The sequence below is a fragment of the Myotis myotis genome, unplaced genomic scaffold (genome assembly GCF_014108235.1).
Source record: "Myotis myotis isolate mMyoMyo1 unplaced genomic scaffold, mMyoMyo1.p scaffold_m19_p_3, whole genome shotgun sequence".
NCBI lineage: Eukaryota > Metazoa > Chordata > Mammalia > Chiroptera > Vespertilionidae > Myotis > Myotis myotis.
Genome location: NW_023416335.1, coordinates 188,916,036 through 188,939,659, shown reverse-complemented (window position 1 = coordinate 188,939,659; position 23,624 = coordinate 188,916,036). Strand labels below are relative to the sequence as shown.

General features: G+C 40.6%; 1 protein-coding gene across 6 annotated transcripts in view; it reads right to left on the bottom strand.

The window, feature by feature from the left end:
* The window catches only part of LRP6 (LDL receptor related protein 6), a 137,859-nt gene that overhangs the window by 95,208 nt on the left and 19,027 nt on the right, over positions 1–23,624 (bottom strand). For 5 of the 6 annotated variants that reach the window (XM_036297548.1, XM_036297545.1, XM_036297546.1 and 2 more), the window contains exon 2: positions 19,820–20,213. In XM_036297548.1, coding sequence (XP_036153441.1) covers positions 19,820–20,213 — 394 coding nt within the window. Of the gene's footprint in view, positions 1–19,819; positions 20,214–23,624 lie in introns of those variants that run through there. The other variant, XM_036297551.1, reaches the window with a different exon arrangement.

Below are 23,624 nucleotides of genomic sequence, written 5' to 3'. Positions count from 1 at the left end.
GCTGGGGTCCAGCCCCAGCAGGTCCAGGGGTCCCCAAAGGTGTGGACGGAGTCGGCATTCAGTTGATCAGCAGCCCAGCCAGGATCTCCAGCCAAGTTCTGGTCAGGATCTCCAGCAAAGTTCTGGTTAGGATCTCCAGCCAGGTTCTGTGTCCATGTTCTCTTGCTAGGTTCTCCAGCCAGGTTCTGTAGCCATGTTCCCTCACTAGGTTCTCCAGCCAGGTTCTGTCCAGGTTCTCCAGCCAGGTTCAGTCACCAGGTTCTAGTCAGGTTCTCTTGCCCTGTTCTATCCAGGTTCTGTCTCTAGGTTCTTCAGCCAGGTTCTCTCGCTAGGTTCTGTCTCTAGGTTCTGTTGCCAGTTTCTGTCCAGGATCTTTTGCCATGTTCTCTCCAGCGAAGTTCTTCTGTCTCTAGGTTCTGTGTAGGTTCTGTCTTCTAAGTTCTGTCTTGCTGTCTTGTTACATCTGTATTTATACCAGTTGATTCCAATCCTATCAATCTCTATTACAAAGGTTAGGGCGTTTCTTATCTCCATTCCAGGGAGTAAAGATTATGTAGCTTAAGCATGATTGTTCGTAGTTAAAGTGATTAATTACCCGCCTGGCACTTAGTTGAGGGGTTTTATTCCCTCCCTAACTTCAGGGGAAAATCCCTACCTGGGGAAACAACCTTTCTCAGAGAGGAGACCTTGGTTAAAACACATAGTGCCAAGAAGGTGAGCAAACATTTTAAGAACAGTATGCCATATATGCCAGGTCCCTTGAAACAGCAAGGATGGACCGCCTCCCGGCATCCCACCACCTACCATCTATTTTATTTAACTGTTTATAATTCTAGTATAGAATCAGAATTGTTAATTGTACTTATGGGAAGCAACACTATCACCTAGAGTACACTGCTTATGTGCAGTTCCTTTTCCTTTAGTCTCACAGGTTCCATGCATTTCCAAAGTTACTTAGGTCAGCACTTTTCGTTCCCCATTCTGTTCAGTGAGATTTTTCATATATTTCTAATAGAATTAGATTTTTCTGTCTGTCTCATTCTACATTTCATCTTGAGGTCCTCCAACCTCCTAATTTTTTAATTTATATTTTTTAGGAAGAGAGAGAGATAGCTTGAGAGAGAGAAACATCGATCTGTTGTCTCCCGTATGCTCCGACAGGGGATTTAACCCACAGCCTGGGTACGACGTGCCCTGACTGGAAATTGAACCTGAGACCCTTTGATACCCGGGACTCCAACCTCCTGAGCATACTAGCCAGGACCCAATTATTTTTTTTTTAATTTTCATACATTAAGTTTCACTTTTTACTGTAAAGCTATTGGTTCTGACAAATGTAGATGGATTTCTTTAATGATGCTTCTCATCTTCTATATGTAAAACATCTTAAACAATTTTACCACTCATTCTTCAGGCAAATGCTATGCATTTTCAAAGTCTTCTTCAGTGTACATCTTCGTAGGCTTATCTCCATGTACAGATCACTTTTTTCACAATCTCATTTCAGAAAACTTTTGTTTTCCAATTATTAACAGTTATATTCTCATGATTAGGCTTCAAAGAAAAAGTAGTTAGGTAAAAAAAAAAAAACAGATTTCATACCTTATTTTATAACCAACTTCTAAGAATTTCACTTATACTTCTATCATTAGTAAACTTTAAAAGACAATTAAGAATTTACTAGCCTGGCCTGCAGGATCGGGCTGAATCCGGCTCTCTGACATACCCTGAAGGGTCCCAGATTGTGAGAGGGTGCAGGACAGGCCAAGGAACCCCACTGGTACACGACTGAGGCCAGGGAGGGATGAGGGAGGTTGGCCAGCCGGGGAGGGACTGCAGGAGGGCTCCAGGGAGCATCCAGCCCGTCTCGCTCAGTCCTGATCAGCTGGACCCCAGCAGCAAGCTAACCTACTGGTCGGAGCATCTGCCCCCTGGTGATCAGTGCCCGTCATAGCGAGCGGTTGAGCGGCCTTAGCATATCATTAGCATATTACGTTTTGATTAACTGAATGGACAACCAGACACTTAGCATATTAGGCTTTTATTATATAAGATTTTACTGCTTTCACTTCTACTTTGGTCTTCCCTGATATAAACTGAGGTGATACAGAGTCACTTAGCTCAGTCTCACTGTAAGGATTTTTAAAGAAAATCAGTCTTCTCTAAACAGTATCTGTTTGCTATAAATAGTTTATTGTAATAAATAACAGTATTGTTACATCCAATACCAACAGTTCAGGGAACCAGACTAAGACCAGGGATATAATTAAGATATAGGAGCATACAGATTCTATTCCCTGGATGCCTGCCCCAATCAAGTTAAAAACTCTGAATATGCCTGGAACTCATCCTTCAAAATTAAGATTCATGACTACATATATTACATTAAGTCCTTCTAGTTAATAAATACCATATTATTCTTTACCCATACTTCATGTATTCAGATTTCAATGCAAAAAAATCTTTTTTAACTTTACAATTTTTCACATCAATCTATTACACATAATTTTTTAAATTGGATCCTTTAGAAGTTTTTGTTTTTCATTTTCAAAATTCTTCTGTGACTTCAAAATTTCCAGAAACTTTACACAACTAGAGTAGAGCTGCCAACAGAAAGCATCATGGTGTCAATGCTAAATAAATCATTAAGAGTTATATTTACAAACCAACCAATGTGGCTCTGTGATTGAGCATCGACCCAAGGTCAATGATTCTATTCCTGGTAAGGGCACATGCCCGGTTTATGGGCTCGATCCCCAATAGCGAATGTGCAGGAGGCAGGCGATCAATATTTCTGTCATTGATGTTTCTATTTCTCTCACCTTCTCCCTCTCTCTGAAATCAATAAAAACATATTTTTAAAAAAGAAGCTTTAGCCGACACCGGTTTGGCTCAGTGGATAGAGCGTCGGCCTGCGGACTGAAGGGTCCTGGGTTCGATTCCGGTCAAGGGCATGTACCTGGGTTGCGGGCACATCCCCAGTGGGAGATGTGCAGGAGGCAGCTGATCGATGTTTCTCTCTCATCGATGTTTCTAGCTCTCTATCTCTCTCCCTTCCTCTCTGTGAAAAATCAATAAAATATATTTAAAATAAATAAATAAATAAATAAATAAATAAATAAATAAATAAATAAATAAATAAAATAAAAAAGAAGCTTTAAAAAGAGTTATATCTAGCCCTAACCGGTTTGGCTCAATGGATAGAGCGTCAGCCTGCAGACTCAAGGGTCCCAGGTTCAATTCCGGTCAAGGGCATGTACCTTGGTTGCGGACACATCCCCAGTAGGGAGTGTGCAGGAGGCAGCTTATTGATGTTTCTCTCTCATCAATGTTTCTAACTCTCTATCCCTCTCTGTAAAAAATCAATAAAATATAAGAAAAAAAGAGTTATATCTACATTGGAGAAGCGAGGAAAGGCTATTTCCATCACTAAAATACAGAGTGTCCCCTAAAAATGTATACGCAAACTTTGAATAATTGTAAAGGCAGTGTTTATTAAGATATATTTCATTTTCATTTAACAGCTCTCAACTGTTGTATATATCAGGTAGAGAGACTCTAACTATAACTGGTAAGCTCTGTAAGAAAATCTGAAGAAATCAAGTTGATACAGTAAAGGGCACCTAATAAAAAAAGAGTTTGAATAACATAAAGGTGTCAGATTTATTTAATAAGGTGCAATATTGAGGGGCTGCTACTTTTAAGAAAGTTAATCTTTAAAGGAGGTGTGGGCATTAGCCAATAACAGAAAGATATAAACTTTTTTTAAAAAAGATCAACTAACAGAAGACATTAGACTGCTACTAGCAGAATAGAGACTTCAGGATGCAGGAAAAATGAAAATTCCTGTGGAAAAAAACATTCTCTGAATTCTCTGCTAGAATATGACATTTCAAGAGGCATGAAAACCTCCCCTGTAACCTAGATACCTAAAAATTAGACTAAGTTTTATAAACTCTTTGACTACATTTTTATTTTGGGCTCTTTCAAAATAATCCTATATAGTAAAAGAGAAACATGCAAATTAACCGTCCTTCCGCTATGCTCAAGCCACTCCCACCAGCCATGCCCACCAGCCAAAGAGTGAGTATGCAAATTAACCCAACAAAGATGCATACACAGAGCAAAGTGAGAGAGCCGGCAGCTTGGGGGGACGTGGCTCCCTCGGTCGCTCCCTTGAGGGGACACGGCTACCTCAGTCACTGGACAGAGAGCAGAGCAGGAGAGCCAGAGGCTTGGGGGGACGTGGCTCCCTTGGTTGGGGAAAACCCAGACCGTGGGGAGCACCAGGAATTCTGGGAATAGTAGTTTTGGTGACAGCCCCAGGACCAGAAGCGGAAGCCCAGAGCGCGGGGAGCACCAGGAATGCTGGGAATCATAGTTCTGGTAGCAGACGAATCTCCCAGACACTAGGTTCTCAACCTTCCTAATGCCACGACCCTTTAATACAGTTCCTCATGTTGTGGTGACCCCCAACCATAAAATTATTTTCTTTGCTACTTCATAACTGTATCTTTGCTACTGTTATGAATCGTAATGTAAATATCTGATATGCAGGATGTATTTTCATTGTTACAAACTGAACATAATTAAAGCATAGTGATTAATCACAAAAACAATATGTAATTATTTATGTGTTTTCCAATGGTCTTAGGCGACCTCTGTGAAAGGGTCGTTCGAAAGGGTTGAGAACCGCTACACTAGAGCAAAGTAAGCCTGGAGCAAGTTACTGTTGCGGTTGGGTATGGAGGGAAAGCAAAGGTGAAAGACATAAGTAAAATTAGAGTGTCTAGGAAAAATTAAAGGAAAGATATCCTAAAACTTCCAGGAAATCTCCACCAATGGAGCAAAGAAAAAAAATGCCTCTATTATTCTGTGAGCAACAAACCAAACTGAATTGGGGGTCTCAGACAATTTGCTCATATGATTGCAAAGACAGACAGAAACTCCCAGATTGGAGAAGGCTCCCCTGAGGCCTCCCAGATTGGAGAGGGTGCAGGTCGGGCTGAGGGACCGCCCCTCCACCTTTCCTCCCCCAGTTCACGAATCTTCATGCACTGGGTCCCTAGTAATAATAATAACTGGAGCACACATATTAAGGAGTAGGTTTGGTTTGGCTTAATTGTTTTGTTTTTGTTTGGGCAGTTAACGTAACTTAGAAATTTTGGTTACCTAAAAGTACTTAATAAAGTTACTATATTACAACTATCTGTGTAATATATTCTGCAAAGGTTGTCCTTTTTTTTTTTTAACAGCATCTTATTTAAAAGCCAATTCTAGTATTCTTTAGGAAAAGCAAGTATCTGATAAATAACTTCCATGGTTTCTCAACAGCCAGGCTATAGACTCATATTGAAAAAAATCTCTCTTCAGGAATAATTACTACTAACTTTCCAATTATGTAGTCTATTTGGCTTTAATGGGTTCTATTTTGACTTTGCATTAAGAAAAGATAAACATATTTACTTGATACTGAAAAATTAAATATGTGTGGCTACAGCTCCACTTTGAAATAATATGCACATCTGCTCTTCATCAAAATCATGAAAACCAGTACCAGATTGTTATATGCTGTTCACTAATTTTCATACATATAATTTTATTAATGTATCTGGTCTGATATCCATTTGCAATGCTTTCTGGAAAATAATTTTTAAATACAGAGAAGAGTAGAAGATAGGCTTCATTTTAACTAGGAATTAAAGTAAGTAAAGAACATTAAGTTTTCAAGATGTCAAAATTTCTTATGCCAGAAAAATAAAAACATTTCAATTTATGATTAGATAATAGCCATTTTATGCAAATTTATTACAATCCAAAGCATTTCTACAATTAGGTAAGAATAAAATAATAAACTTTCCAAAATACTCACAAACCCCTAATCTAATATGTACACTCAATCTGAATCCAATTTCCCTAACAAAAATATTCAGTTTCAATAAATCTAAACTGAAGGGATAAATTTTCACCCTTTACAAGATGTAATTAGACACATAGGTGGCTAATTAGGACATTTAGAATTGAGGCATAAAAGCTAAGTGAACTATACTAGATCATAAATCACTTCATAGTCCTTGAAGCTATTTAAATAATCCTTTAAATAAATCATTAATATACAAATTCATACATATGAATAATATCCGACTATCATGCACATATGTCCCCAATAAGAAAAGGTAATATTTAAAAACATAAAAGTTACATTTTGTATTTCTGGTAATTTGGTAACAAGATAATCAGAAAACCCTCCTTTTACAAAACACCTAGTACCACTGGTTAGTCTTTTTGATTTATATATTGTTATGACCTGAATGTGTCTCCTCAAATTCATATTGAAATCCTAAGCCTTAAAAATGATAATATTCGGGTGTGGGGCCTTTGGGAGGTATTCAGCTGAGAGCAGGGGCCTCGTGAATGGGATCAGTGCTTTTGAAAAGAGGCTCCAGAGAGACCTGTAGGCCCTTTCACCAGGTGAGAACATGGCAAGACACTAGCTATGAACCAGTGAGGTCCCTCCCCAGAAGGAGACCATGCTGGTACCTGATTTTAGACTTCCTAGCTACAGAACTGTGAGCAATAAGTTTCTCTTATTATAAGCTACTCAGGTTGTGGTATTTTGTTATAGCAGCCCAAATGAACTAAGACATCCATATACACAAAAAATAAATACTCCTTTAAATGTAGAACTAAGGTATCAAGAAAGTGGAGGAATTCTCAAGAAGTAAAAAGCAGCAGATGCTTATGCTACAGTAACCCTGTAGGATTTTCCCATCTCAGAAATTGAGGGACTTCTATTTCAGTGGCAAAGCACAGAAGAAGATAAGGCCTTGACACAACAAGGACTATAAGTAACAAACATTATAAATAACATTCTTGCACAAAGTACAAACCTTCACAGAACAAGAAAGTAGAAAAACCTGCCATTGGCCGAGGATGTGGAGAAAAAGGAACCCTCCTGCACTGCTGGTGGGAATGCAGACTGGTGCAGCCACTGTAGAAGACAGTATGGAGTTTCCTCAAAAAGTTAAAAATGGAACTCCCATTTGACCCAGTAATCCCACTTCCAGGACTATATCCCAAGAAACCAGAAACACCAATCAGAACGGATATATGCACCCCTTGTTCATAGCAGCACAATTTACATAGCTAAGATTTGGAAACAACTAAGTGCCCATCAACAGATGAGTGGATTAAAAAACGGCGGTACATCTACACAATGGAATACTAAGCTGTGGTAAAAATGAAGGCGATCTTACCATTTGCAACAGCATAGATGGAACTGTAGAGCATTATGCTATGCAAAATAAGTCCGTCGGAGAAAGATAAATATCACATGATCTTACTCATATGTGGGATATCATGATCAACATAATTTGATGAAGAATAGATCCAGAGACAAATGGTGGTGGGGGGGGGGGGGGCGGTAGCTTAGAGAGCAACCAAAGGACTTGTATACATGCATATTAGCATAACCAATGGACACAGACACTGGGGGGGTGGTGGGGGTTTGCCCAGGGTGAGAATGGCTGGGGGGTGGGGTAGGGGTCAATTGGGGAAAAGGGAGACATATGTAAAACTTTAGACAATAAAAAAAATAAAAAATCTGCCATTGGCAGTGGGAGACAAAGAAGCTTTTCTGCCTTGGTCCCAGTTCTGAAAGGTGGCAAAAATCACCAAAGACTTTTTAACCACATAAGTTTAGAGTTTAAATTTATCCCACACACATAGTACAGGAACTCCTAACTCCAAAATAAATATAGAAATTAATCTGTGCTTGCCCTGACTGGTTTGGCTCAGTGGATAGAGCATCGACTTGCGGACTGAAGGGTCCCAGGTTCTATTCCAGTCAAGGGCATGTACCTTGGTTGCAGGCACATCCCCAGTAGGGGGTGTGCAGGAGGCAGCTGACCAATGTTTCTCTCTCATCAATCTTTCTAACTCTATCCCTCTCCCATCCTCTCTGTAAAAAATCAACAAAATATATATATTTTTTTTTTAAATTTTTATTGCTTAAAGTATTACAAAGGGTATTACATATGTGTCCATTTTATCCCCCCGCCCTAGTCAGTCCCCTAGCCTCCCCTATCCCCCAATGTCTTATGTCCACTGGTTATGCTTATATGCATGCATACAAGTCCTTTAGTTGATCTCTTACCCCCCTACCTCCTGCCCCGCAACCCTCCCCGGCCTTCCCGCTGCAGTTTGACAATCTGTTTGAGGCAGCTCTGCCTCTGTATCTATTATTGTTCAAAAGTTTATAATGGTCTCTATTATCCATGAATGAGTGAGATCATGTGGTATTTTTCCTTCATTGACTGGCTTATTTCACTTAGCATAATGCTCTCCAGTTCCATCCATGACGTTGCAAATGGTAAGAGTTCCTTCCTTTTTAGAGCAGCATAGTATTCCATCGTGTAGATGTACCACAGTTTTCTAATCCATTCATCTACTGATGGGCACTTAGGCTGTTTCCAGATCTTAGCTATGGTGAATTGTGCTGCTATGAACATAGGGGTGCATATATACTCTGCTTGAAGAGGATAAGGTGTACACATTTGTCAAAACTGCACACTGAAGATCTGTACATTTTACTATATAAAAATTACACTTCAATTAAAATAATCTACACTAATAAAAGAGAAACAGGCAAATTGGCATTGCTCCTCTACACCCACCAGCCAATCAGGATTAGTATGCAAATTAACCCAACAAAGATAGCGGTTAATTTGTATATACAGGCGCAGAGCGAAGACTGAAGACGACTGAAGACTGAAGAGGCTTGGCTTCTCTGCTGCAGCTGGAGCGGAGAAGCCAAGCCTCGCTGTGGCAGGAGCAGAGAAGCCTAGCCTCGCTGCTGCGGCCGGACCAAAGGCCTGGGTCCCGGGTGCCAGAGGAAAACCGGTGCCGGTAGCCAGGGGAAGGAAGGCCTATTGCGCGAATCTTCAGGCAATGGGCCTCTAGTAGTAGTAGTAATAATAATAATAATAATAATAATAATAATAATAATAATAATAATGTGGTCCCTGGAAACACCTCTAGGGTGGATGGCAAAAGCAAACCCAAATCTCTCTGGAGAAATATGCTCCCCATCAAGCCACTCAGGATTCTTACAGACAACCCCTTAGATGATCAGCTCATAATCCAAAACTAGAAAACACCTAAGGAAATAGTTTGCGTTAAGCAAGAATCAGCAAATATAAGAAAGAACAGGGGTGGATTTCTAAGAACTTCAGAAAACTGAACAATCTGATAGAGAGTGTAAATACTTAACATGATTAAAACACAGAAAAGATGAAATACAGGCTTGCCCGTTGTGGCATCATCCCGTGCACCAAAAGGTAGCCAGTTCTATTCCGTCAGGGCACATGCTCAGGTTGAGGGTTCAGTCAGTCCCTAGTTGGGGAGCATATAGGAGGCAACCAAACAATGTTTCTCTCCCATCACATTGATGTTTCTCTCTCTTCCTCTCCTCCGTTCTTCTCGCTACAATAAAAAGAAACAAACAAAAAAAAAACAATCAAGCCTAGCCAGCATGGCTAATTGGTTGAGTGTCATCTATGAACCAAGAGGTCACGGTTCGATTCCTAGTCAGGGCACATGCCTGGGTTACGGGCTCGATCCCTAGTGTGGGGCTTACAGGAGGATTCTCTCTCATCATTGATGTTTCTATTTCTTTCTCCCTCTCTCTTCCTCTCTGAAATCAATAAAAATATATTGAAAAGAAAAGTTTAAGAAGACATCAACCAGGATACAGAGGGATATTCAAAATGGAATACATTAATAAATGCATTATAAAAGAATAACAGCCACACTACAATGAGTGGGAAAGAAAAGAAATTACCTAAATAAATTTGAAAGACAGTACTTTGACTCTATTGGCAGTATTTTCATACTACTGAATTCTAAACAGTAAAATTATTTCTCACAAGAATATAGGTTAGCAATTCTGAAATCCAGAGGATTGAGCAAATAAGAAAATATACTGTGGCCCTGGCTGGGTGGCTCAGTTAGTTGGAGTATCATCCCATAAACCAAAAGATTGTGGGTTCAATCCCCAGTCAGGGCACGTACAGAAGGCAGCCGATTGATGTTTCTCTCTCACATCTCCCCCCTCCACTACCACCACCACATTGACCTTTCTCTTCCTGCCTGCCTCCCTCCCTTTCTCTCTCTCAAGTCAATAAACATATCATCGGGTAAGGACTGAAAAAAGAAAGAAATTATATTGTGGTAATAAGAACTAATTTCTCACTATCATAGAATGGAGTAACAGAAAAAGAAAGAGAAAAGACTATAATAATGTAAATTGGTGGTCGTGGATTGGAATTAGAGATATTAACATAAACTCATTTTTTTATTTTTTATTTTTTATATATATTTTATTGATTTTTTACAGAGAGGAAGGGAGAGAGATAGAGAGTTAGAAACATCGATGAGAGCGAAACATCGATCAGCTGCCTCCTGCACACATCCCTCTGGGGATGTGCCCGCAACCAAGGTACATGCCCTTGACCGGAATCGAACCTGGGACCTTTCAGTACGCAGGCCGACGCTCTATCCACTGAGCCAAACCGGTTTCAGCTAAACTCATTTTTTTATATGTAGATATCGACAAAATACATATACGTGTATACATGTGCACTTCCTAACTCTACCCACTGAGAGGGCTTAAAAGCAAAGAAAACTCAGCAATGAACACACCTAGCTTCCAGATCTTAGTTTCTAAATACCATTTGATTCCAAGAGTGAGGCAATAAAAGGACAAGGTAAGTCTGGACCATCTTGTGCTACCAGACAGTAAAAAGGTGCTTAAAACATGATGAGGGACACAGGACCAAATTTGAAGGCAGTCCTCATGGCCAATATCTGGGACAATATGAGCAAGAAACAGTAATGGATTATAACCTACTAGAGGCCCGGTGCACGAAATTCGTGCGGGGGGGGGGGGGGGGGCCCAGCCTGCACCCTGTCGCAATCCAGGACCCCTCAGGGGATGTCCGACTGCTGGTTTAGGCCCTATCCAGGATAGTGCCTAAACCGGCAGTCGGACATCCCTCTCGCAATCTGGGACCACTGGCTCCTAACCGCTTGCCTGCATGTGTGCCTGATCGCCCCTAACCACTCATCTGCCTGCCTGGTCACCCTTAACCCCTCTGCCTGCCTGCCTGATCACCCCTAACCGCTCACATGCCTGCCTGATTGACCCTAACCGCCTCTGCCTGCCTGATCGCCCCTAACCACACATCTGCTTGCCTGTCAGATAGCCCCTAACCCAGGGGTGGGCAAACTTTTTGACTCGAGGGCCACAATGGGTTCTTAAACTGGACCGGAGGGCCGGAACAAAAGCATGGATAGAGTGTTTGTGTGAATTAATATAAATTCAAAGTAAACATCATTACATAAAAGGGTACGGTCTTTTTTTTTAATAGTTTTATTCATTTCAAACGGGCCGGATCCGGCCTGCGGGCCTTAGTTTGCCCACGGCTGCCCTAACTGCTTGCCTGCCTGCCTGATCACCCGCCTGCCTGATCACCCTTAACCACTCTGCTGCCTGCCTCATTGCCCCTAACAGCCTCTGCCTGCCTGCCTGCCTGCCTCATTGCCCCTAACCACTCACCTGCCTGCCTCATTGCCCCTAACTGCCTCTGCCTGCCTGCCTCAATGCTCCGAACCGCTTGCCTGCCCGCCTGATCACCCCTAACCACTCACTTGCCTGCCTGCCTGCCTGATCGCCCCTAACTGCCTCTGCTTCAGCACCCGTCCGCCAGGGCTTCGTCGGGAAGGACGTCCAGAATGATGTCCAGAAAGTTGTTCGGCTGTCCAGTCTAATTAGCATATTATGCTTTTATTATTATCCTATCTAATAAAAGAGAAACATAGTAATTAGCGTACGACTGCTACCCTTCCCATTGGCTAATCAGGACGATATGCAAATAACTGCCAGCCAAGATGGCGTCTGGCAGCCAGGCAGCTTGAAGCTAACATGAGGCTTGCTTGCTTCAGTGACAGAGGACTCCAACGTTCCCCGCCTGCCTTGCCAGCCTCTGAGCTTGCAGTTTGAAACATTGTAACAAATATAGAAGCTAAACAAAACCCCATAAACCTGCTTTCAGCTGGCGGGATCTCAGAGGTGGAGTTATACATTGTTTCGATTATAGAACCCAAACGAACCAGATACCTGCTTTCAGCAGCAGAGGCCTCAGAGCTGGAGCCAGAGCTAAAGCTGGCCCAGAATAAAAACAAAGAAAAAAAGGAGCGGTTGGGAGCTTCGGTCACCCTCCAGCCTGAAAACAGCCCTCAGCCCCTCACCCACACTGGCCAGGCACCCCAGTGGGGACCCCCACCCTGAGTGGTATGTGACCAGCTGCAAACAGCCATCATCCCCTCATCCAGGCTGGCCAGGCACCCCAGTGGGGACCCCCGCCCTGAAGGGGGTGTGACCAGCTGCAAACAGCCATTATCCCCTCACCCAGGCTGGCCAGGCACCCCAGTGGGGACCCCCACCCTGATCCAGGACACCCTTCAGGGCAAACCAGCCAGCCCCACCCATGCACCAGGTCTCTATCCTACATAGTAAAAGGGTAATATGCCTCCCAGCACCAGGATCAGCGGAGCCGAGAGGCCTCCCAGCACTGGGATCAGCGTGACAGGGGGCAACGCCCAAACCCCCTGATCGCCCTGCGGCTCTGTGTGACAGGGGGCGGGGCCACAACCTCCCTATCCGCCCTGCTCTGTTCATGACAGGGGAAAGCACCCCAACCTCCTGATTAGCCCTGCTCTGTGCCTGATACGAGGGAGCTCCCCAACCCCCTGATCGCCCTGCGGCTCTGTGTGTGACAGGGTGTAGTGCCCCAACCCCCCGCCCCCCAAGGGCCCTGCTCTGTGTGTGACAGGGTAGAGCAGGGGTGGGCAAACTTTTTGACTCGAGGGCCACAATGGGTTCTTAAAATGGACCGGAGGGCCGGAACAAAAGCATGGATGGAGTGTTTGTGTGAACTAATATAAATTCAAAGTAAACATCATTACATAAAAGGGTACGGTCTTTTTTTTCAATAGTTTTATTCATTTCAAATAGCCCGGATCCAGCCCGTGGGCCGTAGTTTGCCCACGGCTGGGGTAGAGCCATAACCTCCCCATCGGCCCTGCCCTGAGTGTGCGAGTGGCGGCGCCCCAACCCCCTGATTGGCCCTGCTCTGTGAGTGATAGAGGGCGGTGCTCAAACCCCCCCCGCCCCCCCGCCCCCATGGGCCCTGCTCGGTGTGTGATGGGGTAGAGCCATAACCTCCCCATCGGCCCTGCCCTGAGTGTGACAGTGGCGGCGCCACAACCCCCTGATTGGCCCTGCTCTGTGGGTGATAGAGGACGGTGCCCCAACCTCCTGATCCGCCCTGCTCTGTGTGTGACAGGGGGTGGTGCCCCAACTCCCCTATTGGCCCTACTCTGTGAGTGACAGAGGGGAGCTCCTCAACCCCCTGATGGGCCCTGCTCTGTGCGTGACGGGGGGAGCTCCCCAACCCCCTGATGGGCCCTGCTTTGTGCGTGACAGGAGGGAGATCCCCAACCCCCTGACAGACCCTGCTCTGTGCATGAAAGAGGGGAGCTCTCCAACCCCCCTGATGGGCCCTGCTCTGTGAGTGACAGGGGGCAGCGCCCCAACCCCCTGATTGGCCCTGCTCTGTGCGTGTCAGGGGGTGATGCCGCAACCTCCCCATCGACCCTGCCTTGAGTGTAACAGGGGGCGGTGCCCCAACCCCCCAATCGGCCCTACCCTGAGCGTGACTGAGGGTGGCATTGCAACCTCTCAATCCGCCCTGCTCTGTGCATGACAGGGGGCGGCGCCCCAACTCCCCAATTGGCCCTGCTCTGAGCCCGACCAGGGGCTGCACCTAGGGATTGGGCCTGCCCTCTGCCACCCGGGAGCAGGCCTAAGCCAGCAGGTCGTTATCTCCTGAGGGGTCCCATACTGCGAGAGGGCACAGGCCGGGCTGAGGGACCCCCCCCTTCCCCCACAAGTGAACAAATTTTTGTGCACCGGGCCTCTAGTAGATAGAATAAAATAAATGCCCATGAGTCCACACTAATGTAAATAACAGTAATAGATTATAACCTATAGAACAAAGTAAATGTCCATGAGTACATGCTAATATAATTAACTGTGGGAGAGACAGGACAGCTCTTCCTTAAGGCAGAATTCTAATTAATAATGCATACAAGAGGAAAGAATGGAACTAGAAAAAAATAACCATTTGGCCAACACCACAGTAACAATTGTTGGAGGCAAAAAAAATCAAAGAATGCTAGTACTAGTGGATAAAGCATGAGAAACAGATTAATTGCATAGCTTTGAATACTTATTACAAGGGGAAAAAATAGTAAATGCAGTTTTTAAAAAAAAACCTGGCAAACAACACCATAAGCAAGTGATCAAATGTAACATCACCAGTATCCACATCATGTACCTGCAGATATGCCCTGAGAAGAGCAAAGCATCCTTTCTGTGCTATTCTTGTAAAAATAACCTTAATCTAATCATGCAAAAACATCAGACAAATCCAATTCTACAAAATGACTGGCCAGTAATCTTCCAAAGGTCAAGGTTATGAAGACAAAGACTGCTAAAATATCCCAGGTTAGAAAAGACTAAGGAGATAACAACAAAATGCAACATGGGATTCTGGACCAGAAAAAGGACACTAGAGAGAAACTTGAAAAATTCAAATATGGTCTACAGATTAATTAACAGTACTCATCAGCATTAATTTCCTGGTCTAGGTAACTGTTCTATGGTTATATAAAATGATAATATTATGGGAAACTGGGTGAAGGTTATAAACTCTATTATTTTTGAAACTCTTTTGTAAGTTTAAAATTATTGATACACTATTCTCTACTTTTATGTAGGTTGACATTTTCTCATAAGTCTTTTAAGTGAGGAGCATAAAGAACTTCTAGAAAAACAAAATACAGTCAATGATATTAAAAACTCAATGGATTCATTATTAGGCACAGCTAAGAAAGAATTTGTTATATGAAAGGCAGATACAAAAATTAATCAGAAAGTAATTCAGATAGATACATAAATATAAAAGCAAAATTAAGAGGTATGGAGCAGAAAATCAGACAATCCATCATACATCAAACAAGCATTCCAAAGGAGACCCCCAAAATGAAGGAAAAGTAAGAAATAATGGATAATAATTTTCTAGAATTAAGTAACAATAATTATTAGACTTCTAGAAACATGGGTTATACGCAAGATAAAAAGAAAATATAGCCACATCTAGACACAGGGTAGGCAAAGCTGAAAAATACAAAAAGTTAAGGGCTGCTTTTAAAGAAGTGGGGGGCGGGGGGGGGCACCTTTCAAAGCAACAATAATTAGAAAATGGTAGGCTTATTAAAACAACAATTAAAGTAATAATACCTTCAAAGAACTTAGAAAAATGTCACTTATAATTCTATAATCAATTATCATTTCAAGAATGAAGGCAAAATATATACATTTTCAGATTAAGACCATGGGTTTACCATTATTTGCTGAAATATTAAAAAATATACTCCAAGTAGAAGGAAGCTGAACCCAAATGGATTAAGTGCAAAAAGTAATGGCAAAGTAAGAAATTGGTACAGTGAATAAATCTTAAAACACAAGAATTTATAAAATCCTCCTTTAAATAAGCTACAATGTTGCATCTTTAAAATAATTCATTTGCAAAAACAATGACAACAAAAAAACATAGCTTCAGCAAGATACATTTTTCATGAAGAAGAAAGCACCACACATGGAATCAGAAAATCTCAACTAAGAATCTAGCTTTCTCTTATCTAATTTTGGCCAAAGGCCTTGGTTTCTTCAGCCAAAAAGTGAAGGCATTTAGCTAGAAGATCTGTAATATTCCGAACCAGTTCTAGATTTTATGGTTAGAAAATAGGGTTCCCCAATCACCAGCACATCTTTGAAAACAGAACTGTATGTGACATAAAACAAGCGTCAGTGAGTATATTTTTACAAAATGTGATCTTAATAACTTCTGTTGAAAAAAGTAAAACTTTTGTTTTTAAATAAATGACTGTAATCAAAGCCATACTGATTCAGAAATCATAAGTACTTGTGCTAACATTTACATTTGCTTAGAAAATGCTTTCTTCCCTAACAATTAAAACTAATAGTATTATAAAAGAAAATGTAAAGTCCACACCCTCAAAAAAATATTTATTGAATACCTACTACGTGGCAGGAACTATTTTAGTCATCTGGGATATACTAGAGTAGAAAATAATCAAGATATGACAATTATATGTATACAATTGATGGAAATTATAAACCATTAATTTTCCTTTAAGTTAGGTCTACAAGGATTTTTAAAGTAGAACTTCTAGTGTTCTTAATATTATTCTTAGCAACGATAAAAATGTATTTTTTAATATGTTTTTACTGATTTCAGAGAGGAAGGGAGGGGGAGAGATAGAAACATCAATGATGAGAGAGAATCATTGATTGGCTGCCTCCTGCACGCCCCCTACTGGGGATCAAGCCCACAACCCAGGCATGTGCTCTTGACCGGAATCGAACTCGGGACCCTTCAGTCCACAGGCCGACGCTCTATCCATTGAACCAAACTAGCTAGGGCTAAAAAATGTATTTTTAAAATATACAATTGACCCTTGAATATGAGTCTGAACTGTATGGGTCCACTTACATAAGGATTTTTCTCAATAAATACTATAAATATATTTTCCTTATGATTTTATTAATAACATTTTCTTTTCTCTGGCTTACTTTATTGTAATACAGAAATATAAAATGTGTTAATTGACTGTTAATGTTATCAGTAAGGCTTCCCACCAACAAAGGCCTATCAGTAGTTAGGTTTTTGGGGAGTCCAAAGTTATATGTGCATATTTGACTGCATAAGGGTGGGAGTTGGGCCTAATCCCCTGCATTGTGCAAGGGTCAACTGTATATTAGTAAAAGCTGTTCAGTAGGAATTTACTTCTGACTGAATCACTAAAATTTAACTCTTTAAAAAATATCCAAAATGATCTGGAATATGAATAGATCCTTACAAAACAAAAAGCCCTTGGGACTGCTTTATTTGTACATGAAACAGCAGTTCCTCAACATCACAAAGATTAGTACAGTCATTGTGGAACAGATTAAGGAACTCTATCATTAGGAGCAGCCATAATGTCAGGAATAAAGTAAGGATACAGCTTTCTATAACTATGGTTGTTCATTTCTGTACCAATTTCTATACACATTTTCCTGTTCCTTATTCTGAATTGTACACTGCCACTCAAAAGAGGGAAAAAAATCTCAGACTAATAGAGCCCAAATTTAGGGAGAGAAATAAAAATCATCTTTCAGTCTAGGCTAAATGGGCTGATTATACAAAGAACTCCATACATCAGAAAGCACACAGATGTCTGCACTAGTTCCCAGGGCTCAAACAATACTAGTCATTCAATAGCCTTCCTTTTACATAAGCTGATGTGAGAAAGCTCAGTCAGCTCTTCTGAACCTCATAACCCAGATCCTGGAACTCTAATAAAGCCTACATTTTTCCTCAGCACTGTTTTCATGTACTTTCTCTGGAAAGAAAACTTGATGTTTCCAAAAAAATAAATCTGGAAATCATTTCTTCTGTTTAATAAGTGATGTACTCAATCTAAAATTACTTTTCCATTAAAACCACAATCCTTAACACAAATTTAAATCAACATGAAAGACTGCTTGATAAAATATATTTTAAAATGCATGAGTTTGAAATATAATTTTTAACATATTTTTTATTGATTTCACAGAGGAACGGAGAGGTAGAGACAAAGATAGAAATATCAATGAGAGAGAATCATTGATCAGCTGCCACCTGAGACATCAGCTAAAACATTTATAAGACCTGCCAGCCAGAAGTAGAGCTCATTAGGGAATAAAATGATAATGATTAATTTACTAATTAAATTATTAGAACCTGAATAGTCAAAAGTTGTCTATAAATTCAGCACCATGAATATGTACTATCACATAATCATTATCACATATAGTAATTATCAAATGCTGCTCCAGAGTTGTGGTAATCAAGATATTTTATCCAGCCATCTTCCTTAAGAGTTCTGTGGTTCCTCTAATTCCTTTAAAACTCTTCCCTTCTACATATACATACTACATAATGCAGGGAAACATATTTTGAAGAACGGAAAGTTCTTTCTCTCCCAAGTTTTCTGTCCTTAAATAGATAGTAAACCCTTAAAGGTATTATCCCTCTCTCTCCAACAAGAGTACAAAAAAGCAGAGCTCTAAACATACTAAACATTTAATATATATTTGGGTGAATTTCCAACATCACTCTCACAGTTATAAGATTGAGTTTGTCAAAAAGAAAAAGAAATATTTACCTTTTCATCAAAATATTACCCCCCAATGACCACCAAAAAAACCCCGTGTATTCTACAAAGCAGTAACCTCAAAAACATTTCAACACTACCTGAGACAAACCTTGTAGGCAAAACACAGATTCCTTTTCTCAAAAACATCTCGCAAATTCTCAACAACCAAATTTGTCAAATGAGTACAATTCACTGCACATCCAACAGCTGCAACCTTCTCCATGAGATAGATACTCAACTCTTTTCCTACCACAAGAGTCACATAAATAGTTTCTGATGCCTTATTAAGTGACCATCTGACTTTAGCATGTAATTTAACAGCCCTTTAAAAAATATATAATTTTTGTTATATAAAGTATATATAAAGCATATATAAATATATTTGTGTTTTCCAGAATCCTTTATCCTAAAATGTCACTACACTATTGCCCTATTTTCTTTTATAGTCAAACAATCTTTTCATTTTCCTACAACATGAAGGTAGCTGATGTTCAAAGGTAGCTGATGTTCCAAGGTACCTTCTTTAACCTTTGTCACCAAATAAGACCTGATATCAAGACAAAGGAGCACATATAAACCTTTCTTTCTTCCCTAAGTTTCGTTTTATTACATAATATTATTATCCTCCTTTTTATAAATGAGTTTTAAAACATTTTAACATACTTGAAAATAAAAGAAATCAAAATATTAAAATAGTTATTTATAGGTTATCTTTAAATTTTAATCAATTATTAGTAACTCACTTCAGGTTCATGTTGAGATAGTTATATATACTTAGCCATGACAGACCCTGGTATGACAATGTATTCAACAGAGAAATATCAAGGAATGGTATATGGCAGGACTGAAGCACAGTAACAAAGAAGCATGTGGGGACACAGTTTACATTTTCTAATGGGATTTACCCACAGCTTTAAGTTTCCCTTTTCATTTTAAAATAAACCTTTATAGCAAATATATGTTTAGCTAACTGGAAATGAATTATTTAACAACTTAATTTTTATTTTTCATTCAATACTGACATTAAATAATACTTTAGAGTTTTATATAAAAGATACCAGTATTACAAAATAACTATGTATATAAAAAATTACAAGATGCAGATGTTTCTATCATCTTGAGCTATCACTTTTGTTAAGTCTTCATTCCTTCTTCTCTGCCTTCTAATTATCCTCTCATAATTACAAAAAAATAAATGGAGAAGAAAAACCAAGAACTATAAATTTGCAATATGAGAAACACAAAACTTACAGAAACACCTTACTATAAAAACCCAACATAAATTCCCACATTCAAGTGTACTTGACAAAGAAGCCCAAAAAATTTAACATTTGGTTTTGCTCTATTTTCTCTTGGGGGTGAGAGGGGTCTATGCTAGTGGAGAGAAATCAGGAGGAGATGCAATATCCTTTGTACATTACACAAAACTTACCCGCTTGAAGGATCTAAGGCAATAGCTCTAGGTTGATCCAACTCTTGCCAAAATAAAACTTTTCGTAAAGATCCATCTAGATTAGAAACTTCAATCCGATTAGTTTCAGAATCTGTCCAGTATAATTTTTCTCCAAGCCAATCGCATGCCAGCCCATCAGGAGATAATAATCCAGAAACAACAACATTCTGTACACTCTCAGTTTTGTTAAACTCTGTTCGTTTAATGGCTTCTTCGCTGACATCACTCCAGTATATCAAGCCATGATCAAACACAAAGTCCACCGCTGCTGCATCTTCCAAGCCTCCAACTACAATTGTAGCATTCTCTTTGCCATTTGTAGCATCAACCAATCGTAAGTCCCTTCTGTTTGCATAAAGTAACAAAGGGGCCGCTAGGACAAAAAAAAAAAAAAAAGATGTAAGTAAATGGAAGGAAATGTATTTGTTCTTATAAACCGAATTTCAAATCAGCATCAGTGAATAAATACTATCAAAAAAATAGTAAGTAAATAGAAGCAATCTTAAAGTATTTTCACAGCATCTTATTTATATTTTTTAAATATATGTTTATTGATTTCAGAGAGGAAGGGGGAGAGAGAGAGAGATAGAAACATCAATGATGAGAGAATCATTGATCAGCTACTTCCTACACGCCCCACACTGGGGATCAAGCCTGCAACCTGGGCATGTGCCCTGACCGGGAATCAAACTATGACCTCCTGGTTCAAAGGTCAACGCTCAACCACTGAGCCACACCAGCAGGCACTTTGTAGCATTTTAGATATAAAAGTTATGAGAGGAAATCAATTCTACCAGGACAATCTTTTCTTATTAAAATAGTCTGTCAGATAAAATTAAACAGTTTGACCCTACCAAGAACTGGCAAAGATATGGAGTCAGCAGAATGTTCATACTCTACTCGGGGAGTTGAAAGGGGGGGCGTGTAAAATGTACAGCTATCTTGGAAAACAGTTTGGCAGTTTCTTAAAAGATTAAAGATAAAGCCATGACCGGTGTGGCTCAGTTGGTTGGGCGTCACCCCGTGCATCAAAAGGTTGCTGGTTCGCCCAGCTGGCATGGCTCAGTGGTTGAGCGTCAGCCTATAAATAAGGAAGTCATGGTTCTATTCCCAGTCAGGGAACATGCCCAGGTAGTGGGCTCAATCCCCAGTGCGGGCGTGCAAGAGGCAGCTAATCAATGATTCCCTCTCACTATTGATATTTCTATCTCTCTCTCCTTCTCCCTTCTTCTCGGAAATCAATAAAAATATTTAATTTTTTAAAAAAATTAAACATACAACCTACAGTGTGATCCAGCCATATCACACTTTGGTATTTACTCAATAGAAATAAAAGCATATGTCAATACCAAGACCTGCACATAAATGTTCATAGCAGTTTATTTGTAATAACCCAAACTGGAATCAACCCAAATATCAACAAACTAATGGATTAATAAATTGTGATATATTCATACAATAAAAAGTAATGAACTATTTGTACAACTAATACAGGTGAATCTCAAAATAATGTATGGTGAAAGAAGTCAGACAAAGAGTATATATTACATAACTCCATTTATATAAAATGTTAGAAAATTCAAATTGTTTTAACAGAAAGCAGATCAGTAGTTGTCTGGAGGTGGGAGGAGAAAGTAAAAAAGAATGGGAAGCAGGGATTATAAAGGCGCATGAGAAAACTTTTGTGGGTGACAGCTACATTATATTGCCTATGATGATGGTTCCAGAGATGTATACATGTCAAAACTTACTTAATTTTATACTTTACATATGTGCAATTTATTGCAGAGCAATTATGCTATAATAAAACTGTTATATAAATAGGCAGAGAGAGTTCTTAATACAATTATTTTAATCTCATATTAATATTAGAATGGCCTAATATCAAAACTAAACATAAAGTCTATCCTAAATCGTACTTTGAGAAAGCTGAAGCTACTATTAGGACTGAAGTAGTACAAATGTTATATCTGGGTTTTTTTAAAGGATCTGTTCCAAGCTTCAGACATTTACTTTCCTGGTATCAACAGTAAAGACCTAGAGCACCATTACCCAACAGACTTTCTGTGATGACGGAAGTGTTCTCTCCACTATGCAATGCAGTAGCCACCAGCCACATGTGACTATGGAGCACTTAAAATGTGGCTAGTGTGACAAAGAAATTAATTTTATTTAACCTTAATTCATTAAAATTTAAATTAACAAGTGGTTGTACAGAACAGGCTGAGGTCAAGAACACAAGTGAGGCAGCAAAAATAAGACCAGTTATGATGAACTAATCCACATGATCTTCTCTCACAATTACTTACTAAAGGTTTAAAATACGTCACCCAGAACCAAGACCACAAACCATTTAAAAGCAAACACTCCCTCTTTTAAAAAATTAATTTCAAAAAATTAAAATGCTCAGAAAAGTGCTAAGTAAGCCAATTTATGGACTATGTCTGCCAAATGGAGTTATGATGACCACTAATTTCATCTGTAAGTACAACAAACCTGAACTTCTCTTCTAAGCTTAAATCCAACGTTCTTAGTCAAAAACAAATGGGCAGAGAGCTTTTTTAAAAAGTGACTAAGAGTCCTTTCTGCTTAATCAGTGTATTTACTGCTGCTATTAGCAAATTAGTAAATTACCCTCACATATTCACTATTTTTTAATTGGTTTTATTGATTTGAGAAACATTAATTGGCTGCCTTCTGCATGCCCACTTTTGGGGATTGAGCCAGCCACCCAGGCATGTATCCCCACTGGGAATCGAACCTACAACCTTTCAGTGCATGGGGCAATGCTCAACTGAGCCACACTGGCCAGGGACCTCACAGATTCACTTTTACCTCATTTCAGGCTTTCAAACATCACACTGATTTATCAGTCCCTACATGGGTATGTAAGAATCCTATTTTCCTTTAGTAACTTCCTACCAAACTTTCACTAGTCGCCTTTCTAAACGTTTTCTGCATTCCTAAGACAACTTTGCATTATCTTAAAACTAGGGACCCAGTGCACAAATCTGTGCACCTTAAAAGGAACTGTGGGCTGCGAGGCTGTGGTAGGCACAGGGGTGGGTCTCGGCCCATCCTCTACGCCCCCACCTGACCCCTCCCACTGCAGTTCCCAGTCCCCTCTCTGCCAGCAGCCCTGCTCCCACTGCTGATGCTCCCACACGCTGACAGTGCAGGCCCTGCTCACACCTGCTGACAGCACAGAGTGATTGGGGTTGGCGCCAGCAGTGGGTGTGAGCGGGGGCTGCTGCCCTAATCACCCCTCAGGAGCAGGGAGAGGTGGAGAAGCCCTCAGGGGCTATTGGAGCCGGCAGCTGCTGCTCACACCCACTGATGGTGCCGAGTGATTGGGACAGGCGCTGGGCACTGGCAGCGGGTGCGAGCAGCGGCTCTGGCGCCAGTTGCGGGTGCGAGCGGGGCCAGCACCAGCAGCAGGTGCAAGTGCCAGGCAGGACCGCAGCACATGGGAGCAAAGAATTTTCAGTAACCACCAGAGGCTCACCCCAGTGACAGCGACCAGCACCTCACCTTGGTCTGGCACCCCTGCTCACCTACCCCACCATCCTGTTGTGGCCAAAGCCTGCCATGTTCTGCACACGCCCCCGGTGGTCAATGCACATCATAGTGACTGGTTGTTTGGTTGTTCGGTGTTCCACCTTTCAGTCTATTTGCATAGCCTTTTATTATATAGGCTAACCCCTTACAATATGGGCCAATTATAAAAATCAGAAAATAGATCCCTATTAATTAAGGGTAGAATGCTAAATGCTACATAATGTAA